This window comes from Podarcis raffonei, chromosome 6 (genome assembly GCF_027172205.1).
Source record: "Podarcis raffonei isolate rPodRaf1 chromosome 6, rPodRaf1.pri, whole genome shotgun sequence".
NCBI classification, from domain to species: domain Eukaryota; kingdom Metazoa; phylum Chordata; class Lepidosauria; order Squamata; family Lacertidae; genus Podarcis; species Podarcis raffonei.
The window spans coordinates 53,001,040-53,028,356 of record NC_070607.1 but is presented as its reverse complement, the minus strand read 5'-3'; the positions used below and the strand labels follow the sequence as shown (position 1 = coordinate 53,028,356).

Sequence of the window (27,317 nt, the reverse complement as noted above, 5' to 3'; positions counted from 1 at the left end):
ATGGGGCACAAGTTTATCAAAACAAGATACAGTGCACTGTTTATGGGCTACGCTTGCTGTGTAGGCTTTGGACTACCATTTCCCCAAAAGCCCAAAGCCATTTCCCCAAAGCCTCCCAACCTACTATCAGAGAACAAGGCAGTACGTCACCAGGCTACTCTCAGCAGTTGTCTGGAAGAGGGTCATTTGGGGGGGTCATTTCAGGAGAGAGATGTTGCATTGGTTTTCACAACCCATGTCCCCTCATGCAGCCTCACCTGCTGGAGTAGAAGCCAAAGAAGAAACGGCAGGAGGCTACTTCACTGGAGGCCAAGCCAAGAAAGACCAGAGTGAAAAAGCAGGAGGAATCAAGCCCTGCGGAAGAGCCAAGTGCCCCCCGATCAGGTAAGGGACACAACCAATGTTCCAGGAATTGTGGTAGATTAGCACAGGAAGCTGCCATATGGTGATCCAGACCACTTGTTCCCATATCTGGCAGTGACTCTCCAAGGCCTTCCCCAAGAGTCTTTCCCAACCATGCTACCAGTTATGAAACCCTATGCATGCAAAGCCTGTGATCTAATACTGAGCAATGGGCTCTCCCCTTTTCAGGTACCTCCCCACAGGATAATATCCTACACCCCACAGCCAAACCAGAAGTATGGCAGTGTCATCTCAAGCACTGGTCCACAAACAAGTTTCATGCTGGCCCTACTGCTGTCTCCATCAACCAGCAAGCACACAGGGGCTGGCTCAGGTGGCAGCAGTTTGCATGGCTGGGTTGCAAAAGGTGATTTAGGCTGCAACCCTAATGCTACCCACTGCCCAGAGGGGTTTATGATGGTGCCACATCTACAACCCTGCCATGCATAGTGGCTGGGGCAGAAGCGAATGCTTTTTCCTGCATGTGTTTGTTTTTTCACTATTTGATGCTGGTGAGATGCTGAGGCCAAAAGTAAACCCCACTGGGAAACAAAGGAGTTGGGGAGAAGTGCTTTTCAGGAAGGAAAGACTGGAATGGGATGAGCTCAGTTTCCTCCTTCCATTCGCTCCTACAGTACTTTAAATACCCATTTTGCAGGAATTTGGCATGAGCCCACTTATGCCATGCTCCTGGAGCACCTTTCCTCCTTACTTTCTAGGCATGGTTCACATTTTAAAACTCCATATACAAACACCACTTTTTTCTGCTCTGGAGCTTTCCCTACGGAAACCCACTCTTTAAAACTGAATCAGAGCAAAAGATGTGGAAAGCCCAAATAGCCGTTTGCTCTGGTTCAGCCAGTTTTCGCAGAGAAAGCTCCAGAAGAAAAGAAAGGTGCTCGGACACAGAGCTTTCAAGTGCAAACCTGTGCCTGGAAATAGCAGGGATAAGCCCTCAGTTTGGCCCTTGCCCTGATGTTGCAGCCATAGTGCAGTCGCAGTGTCCTAATCTGCTTCATCCAGGAGAGGGCAGAAACACAACAGGCAGGCAGCTCAGCCAGAAGGACATTGCACACAGCCCCTCACACCACTGGCTCCTGTGAAATCATCCTTTTACCACATGTAGCCAAAGCTTCCTGGTATTCCTTCTCTTCAAATGAGAGCACAGGGCAAACTCTTTCTGTTCTCACACAGGTAAGGTGTTTGCCACTCTCCCAATGGCTCAGCTATGAGAGCGCTTGTTCCCAAAACACCAGTTCTGTGAGTTACCTTCTTGGGGCTCCTCCAGATGACCTGTTTATTGCATCCATCATTCTGATTTGCTTGCACAAAGCTTACATGGAGGTTCGATTACAACTGCTCTTTAATGAGCGTTGATTGGCATTCATCCTGATTTGCTTGCAGGATGTTTTTCTGTCTTCTTTGTTCATTCATTCTGTCACTTTCCAAACTACAACAGGTCTGATGCTGTTTAAAAGTGGGTTTGTTGTGCTAGGGAAACAGGGCGCTTTAAATCCAGTTCCCCAGTATGTGCTAGAATCCCTCCTGCAGAATACTGACAGTCTTGGAGGCACCCTTGCACTTATAAAATGTGCAGCCTCACGAATCCTAAGACTGGCTTTCAGATAAGCCATTTTCACATCACTGCACCCCTCCCCCTCATAGAAACACAGAAAACTACCTTGTACCTAACCAGACCCTTGGTCCATACAGCTCAATATTGTCTACACGGATAGGCAGAGGTTCTCTGGGATTTCAGTCAGGGAGTCTTTCCTGCAAATGCTGGAAATGAAATCTAGATCCTTCTGCATGTAAAACTGATGCTCTACCACTGAGCTACAGCCTCCCTCCCTCCTGTTATCTGCCATTGTATGCACACCCCTAGTGCTCTTTTCTCATCCATCCTGACTCTGGTGTCTTCTGTCATAAGTTGCTGTCAAAAAAGTGAGAAAGAAAAAGGAAGAGAAGCCAGAAGAAGAAGGTGAGAAGGACCCACCTGCCAAAAGCACCAAAGAGCCCAGGAAGAAGAAGGAAGCTGCCTCTTCTCATCTCGTTGTGACCAAGGCATCAAAAAAGAAACAAGGTAAGGTGCTCCCCATCCTGTGCTCCAGCCAGTGTTTTGAGCAGCAGCAGCAGCAGATGCTCCATTTCCCTGCCTCTAATTTCCAGCTCTTGAATGTTTTTCTTCAAAAGATTTGAGGGGTGAGTGTGTAGAGGGCAGAGGCTGTTATGCTAAAAGTCTCCCAGAGCAGAAATGCACATGTCAAAGTTTCAGTTTTTCAGTGTGGCTGCCCATTTGTCATTAAAAGTGTGCACTCCATTTGTTCATCCATTGTTATGGTAAAAAAAATAATGAATGGGAATTTGTGTGAATGGAAATGAAATGAGCATTCATTCATTCATTCATTCATTCATGGGAGCCCTTTTTCTTAAATTGTTCTGCATCAAAGAAATAGGCTAGGACACTATGTACAGTTCACAGAAAGGTCACAGAGACATCTGTTCTGAAGCAGAAGAGCCAGAGGTGCACTTATTGATAAAATGAACAGTTAATGAAACATGATTAGTATTAATCCATAAGCAACTTGCCAGTCCTCTTTCCTCCACCACCACTACCTTTCTCTGTCCTATCTTGCTACTCTCCTCTTCCTCCTTAAAACCTCTTGGAATCTCCACCCCCTCCTTTGGGTTACCATTACAGGGAGGTAGGTTATAGCAACAATGATTGTTTATGCAGTGTCAAAGTCCTCAGCTCCAAAACTAAAGGTATATATCAAGGTGCAATGCGACTAGGTTCTGTTCATAATAACATTTGCTGTATCAATTGATGTGGTTGTTTCCTCTCATTTCCCTCCCTTAACGGCTGTTTGTCCAAATTTCAAACTTCTAGAGGACTCTGATGAAGAAGATGATGATGATGATGAAGAGGAGGAGGAAGATGATGTAGAAAGCGAAGATCCTCCAAAAAAACCCAAAAGGAGGATCCACAAAGATGTTCCATCTGCTGGCATTAAGGAAAGGAAGCCCAAAAGTAAAGGTCAGTGGCTTTCAGTGGCCATCTTTAAGCCATAGATACTGGCTGAAGAGTCACTTCCTATTCCTTAGGAGCCCCTGGAAACCGTAATTCTGTGAGGAAGACCAGGAATCTTTCTCACAGTAGACATCCAGATGCCTGTGGGAAACCCACAAACAGGATTCAAGCACAAGAGCGCTCTCTCCTCCTTTGGTTTCTAGCAACTGGTATTCAGAAGCATCACTGCCTCCAACTGTGGAGGCAGAGCATAGCCATCATGGCTAGTAGCCATCAATAGCCCTCTCCTCTATGAATGTGTCTACTTCTCTTTTAAAGCCATCAAGCTTGGTGACCATCATTGCCTCCCGTGGGAGAGCGTTTTACACACACACACACACGGCACATGACTTTTATGTCCTGCAGGAAATATGGTTAAGGAAAGGCATTTGAGGGTGAGCTATAATGGAGACTCATATGTTTTGCAATCACCTCCCCTTTCTCATCCTATAGCCATCCTTTTCCCCCTTCCCTTGCTTTCTGCTCATCACCCATATGTTTAGATTGAAGCCAGGCTCCATCAACCACCTCCTACTGCCCCTGAACTATTTCCATTCCAGCTGGCCATTGCAAGAAATACTATTTATCTTAAAATAATTTGTGCCTATGTCTGCTTTTTTCTTCTTCCCTCCTTGTGCCTTTCTCTTTTTGTCTCATGACTTTTAGATAACCCTACAGGCAGGGAGTGTCTTTTCTTAATTGTTTGATTCAGCCTTTTTGGCTCAAAGCGGGCACAAGAGCACTAAATGAATTAAAAACTCTTACCTTTCTTCAGCAATGTTTCTCCATTTTTATTGTTTCCATTCTTTGAGTCTCATTGACTTCTGTTGCACTGCATCTTCCAGGCACAGGCCTGCACTTTAAAGCTTTGCGTTCAAGAGGAGCTGTTGTTATTGTTGTCCCGGCGCTTTCTCCAGGGAAACCTGCATTTCACCACTGAATCAGAGCAAGTGTTCATCCACAGAAAACCCAATTGTCATTTGCCCCAATTCAGCGGTAAAACGTGGGTTTTCCTGGGGAAAGCACCAAGACAACAAACAAACAAACAAACAACACTGCTCAGACATGCAGCTTTAAAGCTCAAATCTTTGCCTAGAAACCTGGCAAAAAATGAAGCCTGGAATAGTCCCTGCTGTATCCTCCTCTGCCCCATCTGCCCCAATCCATCTCCCTTGACTGTTCTCTCTTCAGCCACTTTCCAGTCACTGTCTTTTCCAACCTCTTGATGAAACCCTTTATTGATCATTTCCCCCTTGGATAGGAGACAAAGCTGAAGCTGATGTCAAGACAAGAACTGTCAAGACACTGAAGAAGGAACCAGTGTCTGTCTTCCAAGTCAATGGGGACAAGAAGGAGAAAAAAGTTAAAAAGAAAGGTGAAACACACACACACACCACTGAGATCTGCTTTGTGGTACCCGCCAGCTCCACCCTCTGCAGGATTCCCTTTAGCTGTTGGTGACCATACATTTAAAGCAGCATTATACCACTTTAGACAGTCATGGGTTCCCCCCCCCCCAGGAATTTTAGGAGCTGTAGTTTGTTAAGGAGCTGTAGTTTGGGACGCGGGTGGCGCTGTGGGTTAAACCACAAAGCCTAGTACTTGCCGATCAGAAGGTCGGCGATTCAAATCCCCGCGACGGAGTGAGCTTCTGTTGCTCGGTCCCTGCTCCTGCCAACCTAGCAGTTCGAAAGCACGTTGAAGTGCAAATAGATAAATAGGTACTGCTCTGGCAGGAAGGTAAACGGCGTTTCCTTGTGCTGCTCTGGTTCGCCAGAAGCGGCTTAGTCATGCTGGCCACATGACCCGGAAGCTGTACGCCGGCTCCCTCGGCCAATAAAGTGAGATGAGCGCCGCAACCCCAGAGTCGGTCACGACTGGACCTAATGGTCAGGGGTCCCTTTACCCTTTACCTTTAGTTTGTTAAGGGTGCTGAGAGTTGTTATTCTTCTCAAATAATTTGGGTCTCCCAGGGCAAAACTGCACAGTGGTTTTGGGGCAGTGGGGGGGGGGAGCTACTGGAGAGGACCTTCCCCTAGCACTTCTCTGCTCTAGATGGTACGCTACTGAGGTGGTGTTTCCAGGCTCCTCACCACCACAAAGGCTAAAGGGCTCTTGTTATAAGGTGTTTGTGTAACATCAAGTTTGAACTTTCAAGGTTCCAGAGGAAGGATGATCAAAGTCCCACCCCACCTTCCTTAGGACTACATAACACTTGCATGCCCTGAGGGGGTGGCAGAAGATCCAAAAGACCAGATCAAAGAGCTTGTATCTTCAGAGAGAACTCTCTGTTCTGTATTTTGTAGCATTTGCATTTTAAATTGCAAACTACCTTAAGGTGCTTTGGCAAAAATAAATGAAATGAAATGAAAAAGGACATTTATAAATGGGTCAAGCAAGCATTCTGTGCTATAATCTCCCCCCTCTAAAAGTTAAGTTTACATGGATGCCATGGTGCCATGCAAAGATAAATGAACTAGGGAAGGAACCAAAATGTTTATTTAGAGCTGTGTAGTAAAACCAAAACAATTCTGGTAGCCTCTTAAAGAAGCCATAAAGAAGCTTATGCCAACCTGGTGCCCTCCAGATTCTCTGGACTACAACTCCCAGGAGCTCCAGCCAGCATGGACATGGTAGCTGGGGTTGATAGGAGAGACTCTTCCACCCCCCCCATGCGAGTCTAAGTATGTATTTTTGTTCCTAGTTTGAGGCATGAGAAGTCTCCAAAACTTTGAGTGAGGAAGCATCCAAGCTCCATTATTTAGAATGAAGGTGTGGAATTATTCTATTGCCAATGCTTATATTTTGCAAATATGATGTTAAGAAACACTCTTCTGCTAATCAGCAGTTCCTGAGGATTTGGGGGGAGACCCATAGGTAGGCAGGGGTCAGCAAACTTTTTTGGGAGGGGGCTGGTTCCCCAGTCCCCCAGACCTTGTGTCGGGCCACATTGTGTGTGCGTGGCAGAGAGGACTACTCTCTCCTCCTCCTGTCTCCCCTCGCCCTCCCTACCTATGGTGCTGCCAGCGCAAGAGTGGGCTGGCTTCGGAGAGGTGCTGTGCTGCGTTCTGCTAATTGTGGCTCCTGTGACTGCCCTTGCTTTCGGGCCGCTTGCCCTTCCACTGCTGCCAGCCTCTGCCACTTGCAAGGACAGGCACAGGAGCCACGGTTGGCAGGGCGCAGCACCTCTCTGAAGCCAGCCAGCCCTTTTGGAGAGGCGCTGTGCTGCGCTCTGCCAACCACAGCTCCTGTGCCTGCCCTTGTGAGTGGCAGAGGCTGGTGGTAGCGGCGGCGGGACGAGCAGCCCAAAAGGGCTGGCTGGCTCCAGAGAGGCACTGCCAAAAATGGCGCTCAGCCAGCTCAGCCCAGCTCCCTTCCTCCTCTACGCAGGGTGGGGAGAAGGGCGGGGAGAAGCCAGGAGGAGGGAGGGAGGAGGCACTGTAGTGTGTGAGAAGGAGAGGGAGAAATGGTGCCACCCCAAAATGGCGGCACAGAAAAAAAATTAACGAACAGAATCTACACAATCCATGGACCATCCGTGGGCTGGATCCTGAGGGCAATTGGACCAGATCCGGCCCTCGGACCATGGGTTGCTGACCCCTGCATTAGGATAAAGCAAGATATCATTACCAAAAATAAAATACAGCCTGATTCCTTTCTACAATTTAAAAACCTTTCTCTTCACAACACTAGATCTGAAAGATAGTGAGACAGAAGGTGATTCTGATTCTAGCACCAAGCCAACAAAAACTGAAAAAAAGAAGAGCACAGCTTCCATGTTTCAGGCTGGGGCAGAAGGTGCCAAGGAGAAGAAAACTAAAAAGAAAGGTAGGTGCAGCATCAGCCCCTTACAAACAGTGAGCAGGGTAAGGAGATGGAGCAAGAAGGTGCATTCGGTTAAGACTGAAACACAGTCATTGCAGCTGGTGCAGCAACTTTAGCTAATGCAGAATGCTGCCCCCCCCCACTGTTGACATGCTCAGATAACAACAACAACAACAACAACAACAACAACAACAACAACAACAACAACAACTGTTACTGTTACTGTTACTGTTACTGCTACTATAGCCTGACCTTGGTTGATGCAATTGTGTTCATTAATTTGTTACACCCCCAGAAATAAGCAGAGTTGTCTTACAGTTATCTTGTATCCATTACTGGTTCGTGTTCTAAAAGGAAATTTTATGATCGCTTAGGGGACTTCATAAAATGTATGGACCCCCACCCCCCACCCCATTTCACAGATTGAATACAGAAAAGTCCAAGTCATCAGGATGCTAGACTAGAGAACAGGATGCTGGACTAGATGGGTCTCCAACCTGCTCCACCAGGACTCTGACAAAGGCCAGTCTGCATACTCACTGGGTGGCCACTAAGCAGAGTGTTCTTTTTTCCCCTGCAGCTCTTCCCAAAGCCACTGAAAATGAAAGTGAGGATGAGCCCACAGAAGCAGTAGCTCAAAAGAACACCAACAAGAAAGGAAAAACAAAGAAATCCAAGAAGGTAGATAGCTGGGAATGCACCTAGGGGGCATTTGAGGCTTTCAAAATCCCCTTTCAAAGAAGGTGCTTTGTGAAAGTCAGAGCAGTTTCTTTAGCAAAGTCATTTCTTGTGGGGGAGGGACTACAAATCTTCACCAAAAGCAGGAATGAACCTATGGTGTATTATTAACAGTGCTAGCCACCTCTGTGCATTGAAACAAAGGCTCTGTACAGGCACACGGTCCACTTCCCCAGCTTGTCTTCCTCGGTTTTCTTTATATAGGACCAGCTTCCAGAATAGACAATTAAATTACAGCTGGGGAAGCAAATTTCCAGCCCAGGTTGCAACCCTGCTCACCTTTGCTGCCGTCTGGCTTTTCTCTGACATTCCTGATCTGAGAAGCCAACCATGGATTCCCTGATGGGGAGGGCATGTGATTTCAGAGAGTGGAGCAGTCTCAGTTCACACAGAGACCAGCCACTGTTGCCCCTGAAACCTCCTTCCCAGTGCAACCTGGCCCTTTGTCCCAGGATGCTCTGCTCAGAGAATCTGGGGGTCACACTTGAGTTTTTTAAGCAAGTGGAATTTAGGTAGCAGGAGACCTACTGCAACGTGCAGGGCAGGGAAACTAGCCAACCAAGCAACCAGGATAGACATGTTTGGGGATGAGGCCCTATATGTGATGATGATGAAGAAGTAACACAAACACAGCAGGTGACTAGTAGAGGTCATGCTGGAAAGCCTGGGGCAGAACAATGTCCTTGAAACAAACCTCCCTTCTCTTTCTTGGTGCTGGACTGTAGAAGGAAGAGAGACCGCCTTCCCCAGTCATTGAAGTGGACAATCTGGAGGAATTTGTGCTACAGCCAGCTCCGCAAGGAGTGACCATCAAGTGTCGGGTCACTCGAGACAAGAAGGGGATGGACCGGGGCCTCTATCCTACATACTACCTTCATTTGGATAATGACAAAAAGGTGAGTTGCTCAGTGGGAGTGTTGCCTTTTGTGCCGAAACAGAGATGGCTCTGCAGCAAAGCCACTTAGAAGGATGGGTAAAAAGGGCTGATGATTATATCCCTCTTGGTAGAGATCCTATGTCAACTTCTTTTCCAAGGGCCAAACAGGTTGCATGCATTAATCGCAAAACATGGACTCTCTCTCTTTTGTTATGCATGTAGAAGCTGCTGGGGAAGCCTGAGCAGCCTCAGAGCCCTAGGGAAAGGAGAAAGGAAATTCAACACACACTCTCCCAGTACAGTGGTACCTCGGGTTAAGTACTTAATTCGTTCCGGAGGTCCGTTCTTAACCTGAAACTGTTCTTAACCTGAAGCACGACTTTAGCTAATGCTGCTGCCACGCCACTGGAGCACGATTTCTGTTCTCATCCTGAAGCAAAGTTCTTAACCCGAGGTACTATTTCTGGGTTAGCGGAGTCTGTAACCTGAAGCGTCTGTAACCCGAGGTACCACTGTACAGTCTCAAGGCTGCTCAAGTTTTCCCTTGCTTGGAGAGGCACACACAGCGATCTCTTCTCACAAGTGCAGCTGTACATAGGGGAGGAAATGGATCAAGCCACTCTTGTGATAAAAAGTTTTAAGCTGATTTCCATTCCTATCTACAGAATGCACACAACTCTGGAAACGGGAGCCTCTGCCCAATTTGTCTCTGGCAAACCAATATGCACTCACTGCTGCTGTGGCTCTTGGGCTTCTCTTCTTTCTCTAATTGTGAAACAGAGCTATTTCACAATTTTAAAGACTCTTAACAAGAGGAAACCAGTAATTAAACCCCCTCCACCCCTTGTGCACGGAACAGAAACTGCCTAATGAAGGGGGTAATTTATCACTAATGCTGAAGCAACTAGAGATGGAAGCGGCAAGAAGGATACTTCTAACTAAAGTCTCAGGAGATGTTTGCCAAATGGGACTTACTTTTAAGAAAACTTCATAAGAGGGTCATGGGGATGAGCGTCACCAGATAACACAGTTCTGTACTCCCTGTGGCACAACCACCTTAATTCATTTCCCATCTGTGGAAAAGTAATGCCTCAGCAGCCCTAGAGGCATGTAGCGTGGAAGCTACCTGAGGACTTAAAATAAAATAAAATAAAATAAAATAAAATAATAATAATTGTGGAGCTTGGATTTTTGTATGCATTACAATCAGAAACTGCAGCCGCCATTACTTCCACCTGTCTCTTGCAGGTCTTCCTACTGGCTGGTCGCAAGCGCAAAAAGAGCAAGACCTCTAACTACCTGATTTCCATGGATCCCACTGACTTGTCTCGGGATGGAGAGAACTTCATTGGAAAGCTGAGGTTAGGCTTGACATCAAGAAGTGGTTCAGACATAACAGGACACTCCGCAGGCAGCAAAGCCTTCACACAACATAGGGTTCCCTTTAAATACAGGAAGGCTGATTAAAAACAAGCTAGCTTTTGTGTCTGGGAAAGATTCATTTCTGATTGGTTCCTAATTTCTGCCTAGTTGGGGCACATTTACACAGAAGGGAGCCAATGAGATAGCCTTTTATTTATGGCCCTCCAGATGTTTCCAGACTACAACTTCCATCATCCCTGAGCATTGGCCATGCTAGCTGGGGCTGATGGGAGTTGGAGTCCATCAACATAGAAAAGGGTCTCAAATTCCCCATCTCTGTGACAGATGGCTTGCTTTATGCATTCTCTTGATGCAAGGTGCCACGAAATGGGATTTCCTTGCTTGGAATTACTCCAAAAGCAACTCTAATTATTAAGGAGGGAACTCTCCACACTACAATATTTTGTTGCAGGTCCCACTGGTTATTACTGTTATTGCGTATAAGGTAAAGGTAAAGGTAAAGGGACCCCTGACCATTAGGTCCAGTCGTGACCGACTCTGGGGTTGCGGCGCTCATCTCGCATAATTGGCCAAGGGAGCCAGCGTACAGCTTCCAGGTCATGTGGCCAGCATGACTAAGCTGCTTCTGGCGAACCAGAGCAGCGCACAAAAACACCGTTTACCTTCCCGCTGGAGGGAACCTATTTATCTACTTGCACTTTGATGTGCTTTCGAACTGCTAGGTTGGCAGGAGCAGGGACTGAGCAACGGGAGCTCACCCCATCGCAGGGATTCAAATCACCGACCTTCTGATCATCAGGTCCTAGGCTCTGTGCTTTAACCCACAGCACCACCCACGTCCCTCATTATTGTGTATACAGCACCATAAATGTGCATGGCAGTTTACAGTGTTGCATGGCTAAAGTCCCACATTTTCAGTGCTACTTTAGCTTATTTGGGCAGCCTATACTGACTTCCCAAGTAGCAGGATTGCAAACAAGCTTACATGTGAGGGGAGGGGGAGGGTAGTCTTTGCATATTTACATTGCAGATGGGGCTCACAGGTAAATCAAAAATGTCCAGAACACGGGAAGCTGCTTTATGCAGAGTCAGACCATTGGTCCATCTAGATTAAGTGATCAAGCAGTCTTTGCCAGCCCTGCCTGGAGATGCTGGGGATGGAACCTGGGATTTTTGGCATGCAAAACCTGAGCTTGCCACCAAGTTACAGCCTCTCCCTTAAAGTGTGGCCTCTCTTTCCCCTGGTGCGGAGATTTGTCAATAATTACACCCCTAGCCCAGCAAGCCAGACGCACCCTCTTATCAGATCTGGTATCAAGATTGTCCCTCGGGGCAGGGCAGAAGTAGTTTAGCCGGTTCTTATCCAGAGGAGAGGCATGTCGCAATTTAATAGGCCTGGGCATTTGGAAATACTGAAGATGCCCTGATTGAGTGACCTTTCCATTCTCTCCTTATCCCATCCCACTCCCATATTCCCTCCCTCTCTTACACACAAACACATATAGACTATACCCACAAAGTATACCTAGTTAACTCAATGTTACGGTGTTTATTTTAACAGAAAAGGGGTAATTGTGCAAAGGGGCTCCTTGACTCTGAAACCCTCATCTGCTTTGCCTGATTGCTGTTGTGGTTTTTTGTTTTGCTTTTAGATCCAATTTGATGGGCACTCGGTTTTCGGTGTTTGATAATGGTGTGAATCCTGACAGAGCAAATTCGGATTGGTCAAATGTGCGCCAGGAGCTTGCAGCTGTTGTTTATGTAAGGAACCGCATTGTGCCACTCCATCTTTTCTAGTCATAATCTCCTGGGCAGCTGCTTGCAGTGGCTAGAACAGGGGTCAGCAACCTTTTTCAGCTGTGGGCCGGTCCACCGTCCCTCAGACCATGTGGTGGGCCGGACTATATTTTGAAAAAAAATATGAACAAATTCCTATGCCCCACAAATAACCCAGAGATGCATTTAAAATAAAAGGACACATTCTACTCATGTAAAAACACGCTGATTCCCAGACTGTCTGCGGGCTGGATTGAGAAGGCAATTGGGCCGCATTTGGCCCCCAGGCCTTAGGTTGCCTACCCCTGGGCTAGAATATGCTTGTGGGTATCTTTCCCAAGGTAGGCTTGAGAACTCTTTGTCTGCTGTAAAAACTGTTCCCGGGTGGAACAGAGTCTTAATGCTGACCAGTTAGTGTCACCCAATGCAGGTAAAATCTGCACAGTCTACATTGCATGGAGTGGCTGGGGATAATTCAAGGCTGGGGGTGGAGTTATGCTTATCACAACTTGATGCCTTTTCAAATCTAACCTAGATGTTTCCAAGGCACGTGTTACATTAACCAAGTCCCTGTCCAATCCGCTTACTTTTTAAACCACCCTGCCATATTTCAGTCCAGCCAAGAGTGGTCCCTTATCCTCTGGGAACCAAAAAGGTATCTATATCCACAGACAGGTAAAGCAAATGCTGCAGCTGGCACAAGCTTCACCCGACTCCATTTTGGCGGACATGGATGCTCCAGGGCTTCCCTCAAGGCACATGCCCTTATAAGAATGGTAGTTGGTTAGGAGTTGCTTGGAATTATAACTCTGATAGGGTTAAACTGCACTACCCAGAATTCTTAGAGGGGAAATAATAAGCAATAGTGTTTACCTAACAGAACAATCATGCTTGCCATCTCCAGATGCAAGCACCTTCATATCACCAATATCTCCTCCATTCTCTAGGCTAGGGGCAGGCAGAAGATAGATCCTGGCCCTGAAAACAAATTATTGAGCTGAGCAGCATGTGCTCAGAGGCACCCTGTTCTTTAATTTTAAATGTACCGTATTTCTTCTCTCCTGAGTCACTATTTTGCATCTGACTGCTTGGTGGACCTTGGGTCTTTATTATTATTTAAGTACTTTTTATTAGGTTTTTTTTTCAGATATACAAATAGTTCTCAGCTAGAGTGTATTGTCAAACAGCCATTCTTCTCCATACACAAAATAAACTGTGAAGCATATAATAAAAACATTCTTTAAACAAACAACACAAAACCTTGGGGGTTTTATTTGAGAGAAAAAAGGTAGCTCCCACATGCTGACATTTGATCATCACTGGCAAATACTCTTGCCAGGCTAAGAAGGCAGAGAAAGGAAGGGTTTTGTTTTTTTAAAAAAAAATCAGTGGCATCTAGCTCCTTTTCATGTTATAGCAATGCTGTTTTTGTTTTACATGTTGGGAGGATGCAACACTACCATGGCAAAGCTGTAGCACAAGCTTGAGACTGACAGGATAGCTGCTTTATGCTGTTACGAATCAGATAGTTTGGGGGAATATAAACAAATTAATCATGTTTTGAGGATATATGACTGTGATTGAGTTATAAGCATTCTGGGGTTTCTGTTTCAGGAGACAAATGTATTAGGGTTCAAGGGACCTCGAAAAATGACAGTGATTATCCCTGGAATGAATTCAGACAATGAGAGGGTGCCAATCCGACCCCGAAATGTAAGTTACCAACATGATAAGCATCTACGACACAATCCTAGAGGCAATCTGGGGAAAGGGAGATGGGAGATTTTGATGCCTGAGTGCCAGCATTGTGGTCTCCAGCCAGCCTGGCACCACCAATGGAACAATAAAAAGGGCCCCCAGGCCCAGAGGGGGCAGGGACCTCCTTTCAAAAAATATGAACAACTAAAATTAGGAGGGGCAGAAGACCTTGGAAGGATTGGCAGGTGTCTCTCAGTGCTGTGTACATAGTTGGGGTGGAATACACCTAACAAATCCCTTCAGTGCAAACCGTGTGAGGTCTTCCGCTGTCACAAAGGGGGCTTTCCCCCTCTGTCCTCTCCCTGCAGGCCCTCCCCCCAGTTGGCTCGGAGTCGTTGGAAGAATCCTCAGAACAGGGGAAGGAAAAGGGGTCATTCCGTCTAGCAAGTTGATATCCTTGCACTGATGGGATGTTCACCATAGCATGACACCCTTAATATACTGGAACCTTAGTATCCTATCATGATAGGATGTTACTAGTGCTACCCAATCACTGTTTTGCTATTTTAAGTTACAAGTGGAATTGCAAGTGATTCAGAGTCCTGAACCTTTGTTTTGGCCACACTGGTGGTCTTGAGGAAGCTACGATAGGTGGGTCCATTTGCATCTCAGCCCACATTCAGTATAAGTGTTGCAGTGGGTGCCATTTATGACCCTGATTTTATTTTATTTTACAGTGGTACCTCGGGTTAAGTACTTAATTCGTTCTGGAGGTCCGTTCTTAACCTGAAACTGTTCTTAACCTGAAGCACCACTTTAGCTAATGGGGCCTCCTGCTGCCGCTGCTGCACGATTTCTGTTCTCATCCTGAAGCAAAGTTCTTAACCCGAGGTAATATTTCTGGGTTAGTGGAGTCTGTAACCTGAGGCGTATGTAACCTGAAGCGTATGTAACCCGAGGTACCACTGTATTTCTTAATCAGTCCTCTCATTCCCACATAAAAAATAATAATGAAAGTGAGGTATAACACTATAATACTATACATGGTCCCTTATCTCTGGGAACCAGAAAGGTATATCCACAGACAGATAAACCAAATGCTGCAGCTGGCACTGAAGCGTGTTTGGAAATGATTTAATTTTGTGCTTTTCTCACATTTCTTGCCAGGATAATGATGGGCTGCTCATCAGATGGCAGAACAGGATAATGGACAACTTAATCGAACTGCATAACAAAGCGCCAGTGTGGAATGATGAGACCCAGTCTTATGTGCTCAACTTCCATGGCAGAGTTACTCATGCCTCTGTCAAGAACTTCCAGATTGTCCACAGCAATGACGGTAAGTCCTATGGAATCCTCTTGGCCCATAAGAGTGAAGGCAGACATCAAAGAATCATAGAATTATAGAGTTGGAAAAGACCATGAGGGTCATCTAGTCCAATCCCCTGAAATGCAGGAATCTTTTACCCAACGTGGGGCTTGAACCCACAACCCTGAGATTCTCATGCTCTACCGACTAAGCAATCCTACATTGTGCTAACTTAGGAGGTCAACCAGGATTGGCTCTGAAATTATTGCTTTGTTGTTGTTTAGTCGTTTAGTCGTGTCCAACTCTTCGTGACCCCATGGACCAGAGCACGCCAGGCACTCCTGTCTTCCACTGCCTCCCGCAGTTTGGTCAGACTCATGCTGGTAGCTTCGAGAACACTATCCAACCATCTTGTCCTCTGTCGTCTCCTTCTCCTTGTGCCCTCCATCTTTCCCAACATCAGGGTCTTTTCCAGGGAGTCTTCTCTTCTCATGAGGTGGCCAAAGTATTGGAGTCTCAGCTTCAGGATCTGTCCTTCCAGTGAGCACTCAGGGCTGATTTCCTGAAGAATGGATACGTTTGATCTTCTTGCAGTCCATGGGACTCTCAAGAGTCTCCTCCAGCGCCATAATTCAAAAGCATCAATTCTTCAGCGATCAGTCTTCTTTATGGTCCAGCTCTCACTTCCATACATCACTACTGGGAAAACCATAGCTTTAACTATATGGAAATTATTGCTACTCTAGGCAATAAAGTGTGTGGAGCAAGGTAGTCCTTGTATTATACTCTCCATTTCAACAGACAGCTTGTAATCTGAAAAGAGATGGGGCAGAAAGGAAAGGTATAATGACAGCGTCACTGTATTACCTATGTTGGGGTTTGCTTTTCTCTCACATTTATGCTTTGCTAATAAATTGCTTGGGGTGCTGGTTCATTGTTAACAATAGTTATAGAACCAATCAGATTTGGAGACAAGGCATGCAGAAAGCTGGATAAGCAGATGCTTTTGACTCAGATGCTAGTTGAGTGTCAAAGCAGACTTGGAATTGTGTCTGCTGTATGAGGGCTGTGTGGTTACACAATGGCTTCAAAAGGACTGTTTGCCACCCATAATGGCATGCTCAGGTGACCGCTTCATGCCTGAACCACACATCTATCTGTGACATAGTAGCCACTTGAAACTGCAATTGTGTGAAACCAACACTCAGGAGGAGGTTCAGATGAGAGAGAGTTTTATGGTGGCATGTTGACAATCTCTGTGATTGCATGGGAAACTCTTTTCCATGAATAACTTGCCACATGGAGTTGCCTCTGTTCAATTGGTTGTGTTTTTTCCCCAAATGCCAACCATATCACAGAGTACATGTGTGGACCAGGACTGACCTAAAAAGAAAAGGCAGCAGAGTTTGGAAATAAGTTGTCTGAGTTGTTGTGTAATTTAGGCCAGAGGAAACCAGAATGTCCACTTTCCAGATACAAGGATACCTGACCTATCTGCTGTGAGAAGAACCTTCCTGAAGCCTGTACTCTGTAATCACAATTTGGGAATGTGTTGAGTTTTACAACCAGACCTGAACGAGCCACCAAACTCTATAAGGAGTTTGCCTAAATGTAGACAGGAAGGGAGGCATGCACAAATCATCCACGAGAGGGAGCATGACAGTCGGAAGACAGGAATAATAAGGGTTTGGGTTCCTTGCTAAGCCCCTTGGACCTGCTGAATGACTTGGAGCCAAGCTTTTGTCTGGTTTTGTCTCTGTGTCGTTTGAGGTTGGAATTCTTCCTGGGTATGCTTCAAAGTTTTGAGTGTTAATTCATGAGACACTCATAAACTCTGATGATGTACACAAGGTGCTCCTGATTACTCAAGATAGTCATCCAGTTTCTGATGGGGCTAATCCAAAATGGCCAATAATGGGTACCACTTGGGCACTAATTGCCCAATTGATATGTAGCCTCCAACTCAAAAGAACTGTTCTGGCATTTCCCATTAGTCATGAAATACCTTGGGGTACAAGATGCCAAGGACTGCATTGATTTCACTCAAGAGGCGTGTGCAAATAGTGTTAGACTTCTTTATATAATAAAAATCTAAAGGGTGTTTTTCTAATCACAGTGTTGGTAGAACAAGGGATTCCAAGATCCCTTGTGCCTCTGATGATTGATTTGAGTCACTCACATAGCTCATAATATAAGTTTTCCTATGCCTCTATGAACACCCTCTAAGGATAACAGCAAATACACAATCATTGATCCAAGGGTGACTAAGCTAAGAGCCCCCGATCTTGCCAAGGGCTGCCAACTAGTTTTCAAGCTCCGATTCATCCTTGAACGTACTAATCAGAAGTGCAATTCATTTAGGGGTTGCTAAATGAGATAATGCGTGATGCATTTACTAAATAAGATCAAAATTAAGACTGGGGTGGACTTTGATAATCTCTGGTAATATGGTGCCTTGAGCAAGACCAAAATTTGGTGCCCACAAATGGATCTTAATAATAATAATAATTTTATTATTTGTACCCTGTGCACCTGACTGGGTTGCCCAAGCCACTTTGGGAGGCTTCTCAATTTTGTGCCCCCTCGGCTGGGTGCCCTGTGTGGGGGATCACAAGGTCAAATTGGAAGAAATGTTATTCATGAAATGAGCAGTTGTGTAAACGGGTTTTAAAAAGAAAGTAGCAGGACTGAGGTATCTAATTCTGATCAGGACCCTGGCAGTATGTGGTAGGCACTGGGGCTTAGCCTTGATTGGGACCACACTAGCCTAAAGCCTCCCTACCACCAGGGTCAACATCTAGACCCCACCCTCCTAGAGTTCCTATTCCATTCTTAAAAGCTATTCCCACAACTGCTACTTGTGTCTCACTTAATTTGGCCCACATTACATCCTCCTAAGGGGACGCAGGTGGTGCTGTGGGTTAAACCACAGAGCCTAGGACTTGCTGATCAGAAGGTCGGCGGTTCGAATCCCCGCAACGGGGTGAGCTCCCATTGTTTGGTCCCTGCTCCTGCCAACCTAGCAGTTTGAAAGCATGTCAAAGTGCAAGTAGATAAATAGGTACCGCTCCAGCAGGAAGGTAAACGGCGTTTCCGTGTGCTGTTCTGGTTCACCAGAAGCGACTTAGTCATGCTGGCCACATGACCTGGAAGCTGTACGCCGGCTCCCCTGGCCAATAAAGCGAGATGAGCGCCACAATCCCAGAGTCGGTCACGACTGGACCTAATGGTCAGGGGTCCCTTTACCTTTACCTTACATCCTCCTAAAGAGAGCGTACAGGTGGACCAAGTTGGAAACCATAGCCCAAGCTTTGTGATCAACGAGCTTAAAAGTCTCTCCAGTGTGTATCCAACATGCTGAAATCAGCTGCAAACTTGAGAGTTTATGCAAGCAGGATCCATAGTCTTTAAAAATCTGATGGGGTGTGCACATTGCTGTGTGACTATAAGAATCTGGGCCTAAGCCTTTTGTGGTGTGTGTGTGTGTGTGTGTGTGTGTGCGCGCGCGCGTTCGTGCATGTGCGTGCTTTGATCTTGCGCTGGTTGATGCTCAAAGAAGCAACTCTTGATACAAAAAGAGGACAAAACATTGACACTTCCATCCCCCTTGTGAGTGCTGGGGCTGTGAGCACCCTGCAGAATTCACATGAGAGCAACAAACATAGGCAGCCAAGCAATTTCGCAGAGTGTATGACTTGTCTGCTTGTCACCTGTCCAGCCCAATCAGGGGATGTTACTGTCTCGGGTGTAGGATTACAGGACAGAAAGAACCTGCTCAGGGCCCCAGTTATTTTTACAGATTTCTTGTTGCTCTCACTGGTAACAAAGGGAGTCATGACCGAAGCAGTGAGTCAGAGAGACCTCTAGAATGCCACAAATGTCTTGGTTAGGAATTCTGGTGAGGGGGCAGGTCTCTAGGGGGGAGGCAGCACATATTGGGTCTTGTGCTCTGTCCACCCAGCTGGAAAAAAGAAATGTACTTACTTGGTAGCTCTGTTGAAGAAGCAGCAGGCATTCATTGCCCAGCAGGTGGCCAGTCAACTCCTGAACTCTGCTGTTCTCTTCCCTGTCCCATCCTGTTCTTTTCTCCTTAGCATTTGAATAGGAGGGTCCGGAATAAAAAGGTTTTGTTCAGCTCCATGTGAGCCACACTCCCTTAGCACTGGAAATAGAGATATAAGCCTTATGGTAGAAAACCTGTTCTCTTCAGGCATTCTCTGGGAAGTCACCTCTGGTGACGACATCTTAGGAACATCCAACTTTCTTTCAAATGTCGGGAGGTAGCTATGCCAAGATAATAACATCAAAAGGTTCTGGTCAAGATAAAAATGCTACAAGGGTTTTTTGCGGGGGGGGGGGGAGCATGAAAGTTTGGCAGCTCTGGAAATGGGTCTTTCTCCAGAACCCCATTCTTCTCATGACAGCTGGGCCAGTGGTGAAGAGTCTTTTTCAACTGGAAGGCACAGAGGTCCAGAAGTTGTCATTACTCATTTTGGGGTGGGGCTTATGGCATTGTAGCAGAGCCTATTTTTGGTCTATCTGCTGAAATGATGGTGTGTTCACCTCTTTTCCTACAGTGGACTACATCGTCTTGCAGTTTGGCCGTGTAGCTGATGATACTTTCACCCTGGATTACAACTACCCACTGTGTGCTGTGCAAGCTTTTGCCATCGCCCTATCCAGCTTTGATGGGAAGCTGGCTTGTGAGTAGCACATCATGGCCAGGTTGTCCTGAGTCTGGGCTAGAGAGGCAGAATCAAAACAAAGCCCCTTCTATCTGGACTGTCTGCTGCGGACAAGAATTTGTCTGATGATATAAAGCAAATGAGATAGTGTGAACAGGAAGAACAGCTTAACTGGTATTGCTGAATGTTTCCAACATAGAAGAAGAAGAAGAAGAAGAAGAAGAAGAAGAAGAAGAAGAAGTAGAACTTGCAGAATCAATAAGCACAAACACATATTCACAGAGTAGGTTTAGTTGGCAACACCATATGCACACACATGTCCTTGGCATTTGCCTTGTAAAAGGAACAGTGCTCAAGCCCCAGCAAAACAGCTGCTTTACGCTGCAGTGTTCTGGAAGGTCCATAACTCTAGGACGCTAAAAAACAAAACAGAGAAAAAATAGTCTCTGTTATGTTACTTACTGCCAAGGGATTTGGAACCAGCTAATGGTCTCAGGCTATCAAATAGTCACTTCCTGTGTATATATATACTTAACAGTCAAGACTAGCCATTGTTTGGTTCTTTGAATCCCAGGAGAATTTATCTTCTTTAGATTATTGGTGGTGTGGTGGGTTCTCTTTGATAATTTATAATTTACATGTGGAAGTTTTACATGGATGCTGGGGTTTCTTTTCTCTCCACTGATAACCATCAATAAAAGAGTAAGTGGTGGGACAAGCTCCAATTTCTTGACATTTTAAAAATCATGGTCTGCCTAGCTACTAATCAAAACTAGTTAGATGTAAATGTATAAGTTGCTTTTGGGGTATTTATTCGATTTGTATTTATATAATTTATAACTCTGGCGTTTAACAGCTTACTTTCAGTACTGCTGTGGGATTGTTGGGTGAGCTGGGCGACCTCTCAAAACCAGTGGCGACCATTGAGACTAGTGAGATGGAATGCAGGAAGCCAAAACAGTAGGTAGAGCCTGAGCCAATGACAGGCAGAGCCAGCTAACTCTAGTATAGTCCCCATCCTCCTTCCTGCTAAGCAGGGGTGCCATCTATGTGAAGCCATGGGAGCTGAAGGGGCTGGGCCCACCAAAGTTCTGTGCAGAAGACAGAATCAGGATTCAAGGGGACCTTGGTGAACTGGGCCCAAACAAACAAAATGAATTTCAATAGAGACAAATGTAAGATTCTATATTTGTCAGCTGCACAAATATAAGATGGGGGACACCTGGCTTGCCAGCCGTACATGTGAAAAGGATCTAGCCAGTGGCGTAGCGTGGGTTGTCAGCACCTGGGGCGGGGCAAGGCAAGTAATTTGCACCTCCTAACCCGTGGATTTGCGCCCCCTAACCCTAACCCCCAGATGTTGCGCCCGGTGCGGGCGGCCCCCCCTGCACCCCCCACGCTACGCCACTGGATCTAGCTTAACATGCTTAACATGAGTCAATAGTGTGATGCAGCAACAGCAGCAAAAAAAAAAAAGTGCTAAAGCTATTCTAGGTGTATCAACAGAAGTCTAGTGTACTGCTCAAGAGAAATAATTGTCCTGCTCTATTCTGCCTTGGCCAGACCATACCTAGAGTACTGTGTCCAGTTCTGGGCACCACAATTTAAGAAGGATATTGACAAGCTGGAATGTGTGCAGAGGAGGGCAACCAAGATGATCAAGGGTCTGAAAACCAAGCCTTATGAAGAACAGTTGAGAGAGTTCACTATGTTTAGCTTGGAAAAGAAGAGACTGAGAGGAGATACAATAGCCATCTTCAAATATCTAAATGGCTGTCACATAAAAGACAGAGCAAGCTTGTTTTATCCTGCTCTGGAGGCTAGGACCCAAACCAATGGATTCAAGTTACAAGACAGGAGATTCCAACTAAACATCAGGAAGCACTTTCTGGCGGTAAGAGCTGTTTGGCAGTGGAACGGACCCCTTCAGAAGGTGGGGGACTTTCCTTCATTGGAGGTATTTAAGCAGAGGTTGGATGGCCATCTGTCATGAATGCTTTAGTTGAGATACCTGCCCTGTAGGGGGTTGGACTAGATGAACCTTAGGGTCCCCTCCAATACTACAATTCTATTATTGATTCTACCAGAGGACAAAGCCACACTCCTTGTATGCTAAAGATAATTCTGCTGGTAATTTAAAAAAAAGGCAATTACTGCATTTTACAGTGCACCAAAAACAAAGCACAGATCCGTCCTCTAAAAGCTTACAGTCCAACTTACGATGGGAAGCCAAGAGTAACAAGGGAATAATGCTAATAAATGCTGTTAAACATACGGTACTTAGGCTTCTTTTTAGTTAAGACAAAAGTCGATTCCAGGAGACCATTTTAAAAAACATTTCCCCTGATTTGTTTGCAGAGAGATTAGGCCGTGTTGACTATTTAATTAGCATTTATTCTCATTTGTGTCTGGGAAGGTTAGATGACACTGCATCAAAACAAGTGTTATCTATACTCCCCAATGCTTTTCCTCATCACTTTCTTTAGAGAAAAATGTCTGATCTTTTGAGGAAATGGGTTTATTGCACAAGGCCTCCCAATCAACTATAATTGTGCAGCTTGAATTTGCCTGGATCCCATCTGAAAACAGCAATAGTTTGGAAACTTTACTGGTGCACAAACTGGTGTGTAGAGTAGAAGCTGGGGTGTGGAAGTGGGAAACCATCCCCAAATACCTTTCTAGACCTTGCAAAATAATTTCGCCATCCTCATCACTCAGGAGTAATGTGCACAAAGGAATTTTTACTAGGGAGGAGAGCACTAACTTCCCAATGTTGTCTCCATATAAATGTTATAAATAAATGGAAAGTTTAGGAGAGGGATTTTTAAAAAGTGTAAGTGTTGTCTATGATAAAGCACCTATGTAGGTAACCCTAATTTCCTAACGGGTAACCCAAATAATAATAATAATAATAATAATAATAATAATAATAATAATAAATTTTATTTATATCCCGCCCTCCCCAGCCGAAGCTGGGCTCAGGGCGGCTAACAACAATCAAAATAGTCCAACATTCTAAAAACATTCATTATAAAATTAATTAAAATCAAATTAAAATCAAATTAATGGCAACCATCAAGCAAAATTCTGTGCAGATTGCCAGAGGAGGGGGTCAGGCTGTGCCCTGACCAAAGGCCTGGTGGAACAGCTCTGTCTTGCAGGCCCTGCGGAAAGATGTCAGGTCCCGCAGGGCCCTAGTCTCTTGTGACAGAGCGTTCCACCAGATTGGAGCCGCAGCCGAGAAAGCCCTGGCTCTAGTTGAGGCCAGCCTAACTTCTCTGTGGCCTGGGATCTTTAGGATGTTTTTATTTGCAGACCGTAAATTTCTCTGTGGGACATACCAGGAGAGGTGGTCCCGTAGGTACGAGGGTCCTAGGCTGGATCCATATTAAAGATGGAGGGGGAGGGGGAGGGGGGAAAGATGTCAGAAACCTTCAAGGCTCTGCCTGCTAGGTGTCTTCCTTTTGGCAATTAATAAGACTAACAATAACAATTAATTACAGCTCACATGTACAAAACATCTTTCAACCTTCCTTCCACGCCTACTTGGATGATTCATCATGGCTTAGAAGACATCTGCCATCCCACAATTAACACCACACAAAGGCATAAGGACAGGAAGTAAAGGCTCTCACTCTGTCCAACTGAAACCCAGAAAAAAATAAGGCTTGAAGGTACTTAAACCACTCCAGCATCCTAACCAAATTGAAGCACATCCATTCATAAATAAAACCATCACAGGAAGCCCCATGAGGACATGTATCCTCCCAGCAGCTTCTGGGGAAAAATCATCAAAGCCCTCATCGATACTCTTGCAAAGTGCGACAAAGTGACTCACAAAGAAGAGCACCACACCTTCTGAGTCACTGCCACCAAGCACTTCCTGCAACAGTTTGGCCTTCCCATTGATGCTTTCTTCCCTTGATGGCTGCCTCCTCCAACCAAGAAACGCCTCGACCTAATCCTGCTTAGCTTCCCTCGGAAATATAGCCTCAACAGGGGCAAAACAATTGGCACACTCTCATTTCTGAATGCCTCCCCTAACAACAGGATGGATTAGAAGAAATTGTTTTTCTAGCAACCCACTCCACCATGCACCTGATCTCAGAACCACCATCTCTGGCTACCTCCTGCTTCTCATTTGCAATATAAATGGGAATTTCTCAACTCCCAGCAGCCTAAGGCCACTGTTGCTGGAAGCCAGAGGATAAATCTGTATGACAAAACAGGCAAGAAGGGCAAGGAGACCCTTATCCTTGGATGATATGAACTGACCCTGAGAGATGTACACACAGTTTTTTCTTCTGTAGTGTCTACTACCCCTGAATTTATAAGCAGTCATCAAAGGATACGTGTTGCTTATGAAGAGAAACCGAAGTGGGAGGTGAGGGTATGTAAGAAAGGAGGTAGCAGTCTCCTACTTTTGCAAGGAAAAGTGACAGGAACTCAGAGCCAACCTTTTACTGTCATTCGGTGTTCATGGCTTCTGGTTGTACGGTAGAGCTATATTGGTCTGTCCAAGAGTCTGTGCCAGTGCCCTTCCTCTTCTCAGTATCTGACTCTTGCAACTTCCTGCTATTCTCCTGCTGCTTCCTACATGGCAGGAATTAAGGCAGAATGAAACACAGAGTGCCTCATGAGTTAGCCAGGAATATATCAAGCAAGAGGAGTTGGACAGGGACGTCAACAAGAAGGACAATCATTGTCAAGCACCATGCTCACTGTTAGGTCTGATCAGTGCATTTAATAGTCGTAGTGGTAGTAGTAGTAGTAGTAGTAGTAGTAGTAGTAATAGCAGCAGCAGCAGTGGTAGTAGTGCTCACTGTTACATCTGACAAGTGCATTTAGTAGTAGTAGTAGCAGCAGTATTTGTGGTGGTAGTGCTAGTATTTATAGCCCACACTTCACTAAATATTCCAATTCCACAGCAGGGAACAATGAAATTACACACACACAGGAGAATCCATAAAAACAGGTCCAATAAATATCATAAACAGATTAATGACTCTATCATAAAACAAACAAAAGTGAACAGTAAGGATGATTAGAATGTTCAATTTAACCAAATACCTTTGTAAAGAAAACAGGACATTCAACTGATTAAAACAACGAAATGGTTTTCGACCGAGTTCCTACCCATCTCTCACTGGGGCAGCATTTAGACTGGGAAATAAACCCAAGATATTGCATCCCTGGGTAATTCTTCAAGAAGGGAAACAGTAAGATGTATGCACTGTATTACTCAGTGAAATTACTGACTTAAAGAGGAAAGCTTAGAAAACAAAAATGAAATTTGGTTCCTCTGGCTTCTACTATAGTTAGCACCACTTCATTCTCTGCAATGATTGGAAATCTGGCATAGACATTTCTGTGTGTTCTTATTAAAATGAATATGTGTAATATAAAAGAAGTGATTATCAACAACTGGGTCCAGTTTTGTAGATATTCTATTCTATTCTATTCTATTCTATTCTATTCTATTCTATTATCATCTAAAGCAAGAACAAGGAATCCATAATCCTTCAGCTTCCATTATCTCTGACCATTGGTCAGGCTGGCTGGGGCAGATGGGAGTAGGGCTTCAACAACATTGGAGGGCCATAGGTTCCCCACCTAAAGCACTGTTTCCCAATTCTCTGTAATATAAGAAAACATGTATCATGTCAGCTTCACAAATGCTTTGACGTTGTTTCCATGCAGCATAATTATCTTAAATTTGAAAGGATGGTGACTGGGCACTGACTAACTGATGTGATTAATGTTTTTATCTCAATCAAAGCCAACTCAAGTCTTACACGTTTTTATCACCTCCAGAGGTTTCACACATTTACATTTACACTTCTCAAGCTGAAGAGCAAACAACATAAATTCCATATATGTACAACATATGTACTTGCATAGTTGACAGTTTCACTGTTTGGGCAAGTAGCACAAAGTCCCAACTGGTGACCTATTCAAGTGACATGTACACATGGTATAATAGCACATCCCTAACATGCCACACATTTGATGGATGGAATTGATATATGTGTAGGAAATTAAATAAGGCTCAAAATAACTTGAAGAAAATGCAATGACAAACTTTAATTCCACGTTTTGTTATTGAAAATAATCATTATCGTTTAAATTCACACCTGACTTTATTTATGAATGTATTTTAAAACACTTCAAATCTGCTTAATATTTTAAAATATTGAAGTGATATACAAAACTAGAACATTAACAAAATAAAAAGGTGTTATAAAAAAAGAAATTAGGAAGTTGTTGCATTATCCCACTCCCAGAACCTGTCTCTGTGGACATGTAATGGACAGGAATAGGATGCCTGGGTGGTGTTTCTGGATCAGTGAGAAACAGATGAGTCCTGGTACTGTCACCAGAAGGCCTATTATTACAACACTTTCAGCCCACTCTTTCTGCATAAGGTTGAGCTAATGGCAGGCTAATGGCTTTTGGGTTTAACCCAACTAACTAAGCCTTGTTCACTGCTTGTTCAAAATTGGGGGGGGGGTGCAGCAAAACCAGAAATCAATGAGAAGGGTGTGCAGGCACACACTGGAGGAGGCGGCAGTGGTCAACAAGCGCAGGAGTTGGATGTGCCACCGCCTCACCTTGCCTTATGGGCCCTATGCCCTGGGACCTTTTGATGAAGGGTGAACTTATAAATGTTATCAATCAACCAAGACTGAAAAATGACAAAACCCAAATGTTCTTTTAAAATGATCTTGTGTTGATATTGCTACCTAGGGTTCCAGTCCACTGATGTGAAACTCATGGCCTTCCATATGCTGCTGAATGAGAGTTTCCATCAAGCCCAGACAGCTTGGCCCAAGGGTCAAGGATGATGGGAGTTATAGTCCAACCCATGCCTGAAGGGCCATAGTTCCCCTTCTCTGTTACAGTCCATTCTGTCCGTGCCTCTTCTTTATTTCAGCCATTCATACACCACTTAATTACAATGGTTTGTAAGTGGCGGACAAGAAGTTCTGTACAATAACCCTTCACACTGACAACAGCTCTGACCTAATTTCTTTTTTGACCTTGTTGTGTCTACATCTCACACCTTACCACTCCCTCTCCTTCGCCCACTCATTGCTGCCTTGCCATCCCTATTTTTGCAACGGCCTCAAAGGCACTGGCTTCCAAGTTCTCTTTCCTTTCCCTATTTCCCATGAGGAATAAGACAGGGATGGATAACCTGTGCCCCCCCCAGCTGTTGGTAGACTTCAGCTCCTATCACACCCAGCCAGCATGGCCAATGGTCAGGGACGCTGGGAGATGAAGACTGACAGCTCCTGGAGGGCCCCCTCCCTTGATGAAAGGCTTCCACATAAATACCATGTTAGACATGTGGAAACACCATGTTTCCACATACTAAGGTGCATTGAAGGGAGCTCAGGTGGCACAATTTCCTTTGCATACTGGTGTAATAAGAAAAGTGGTGTCATCAGGGCAGGACTTTGGGGTAGACATCAGCAAAAAGAGGGGCCAGAGGGCCTCTATACACAGTTGGGCTGGCTTACCCAGCTGAAGTAAGGGAAGTAATACGCATCA

General features: G+C 45.2%; 1 protein-coding gene across 1 annotated transcript; it reads left to right on the top strand.

The window, feature by feature from the left end:
• TULP1 (TUB like protein 1) lies at positions 1-21,015 on the top strand. Its single transcript, XM_053390991.1, has 13 exons — positions 1-141; positions 270-384; positions 2,333-2,485; positions 3,293-3,439; positions 4,734-4,847; positions 7,166-7,300; positions 7,878-7,978; positions 8,761-8,931; positions 10,161-10,273; positions 11,948-12,056; positions 13,686-13,784; positions 14,937-15,108; positions 19,656-21,015. The coding sequence occupies exons 1-13, from the start codon at positions 1-3 to the stop codon at positions 19,787-19,789; spliced, it is 1,704 nt and encodes a 567-aa protein (XP_053246966.1). The 3' UTR covers positions 19,790-21,015.
• Positions 21,016-27,317: the final 6,302 nt, after the last annotated feature.

Coding starts and splice junctions, on each gene's coding strand:
- TULP1 (XM_053390991.1), top strand. CDS start 1: ATGGGGCACAAGTTTATCAAAACAAGATACAGTGCACTGTTTATGGGC. Junction 142..269: donor TACTATCAGAGAACAAGGCA/GTACGTCACCAG, acceptor CTGCTGGAGTAG/AAGCCAAAGAAGAAACGGCA. Junction 8,932..10,160: donor ATTTGGATAATGACAAAAAG/GTGAGTTGCTCA, acceptor TGTCTCTTGCAG/GTCTTCCTACTGGCTGGTCG.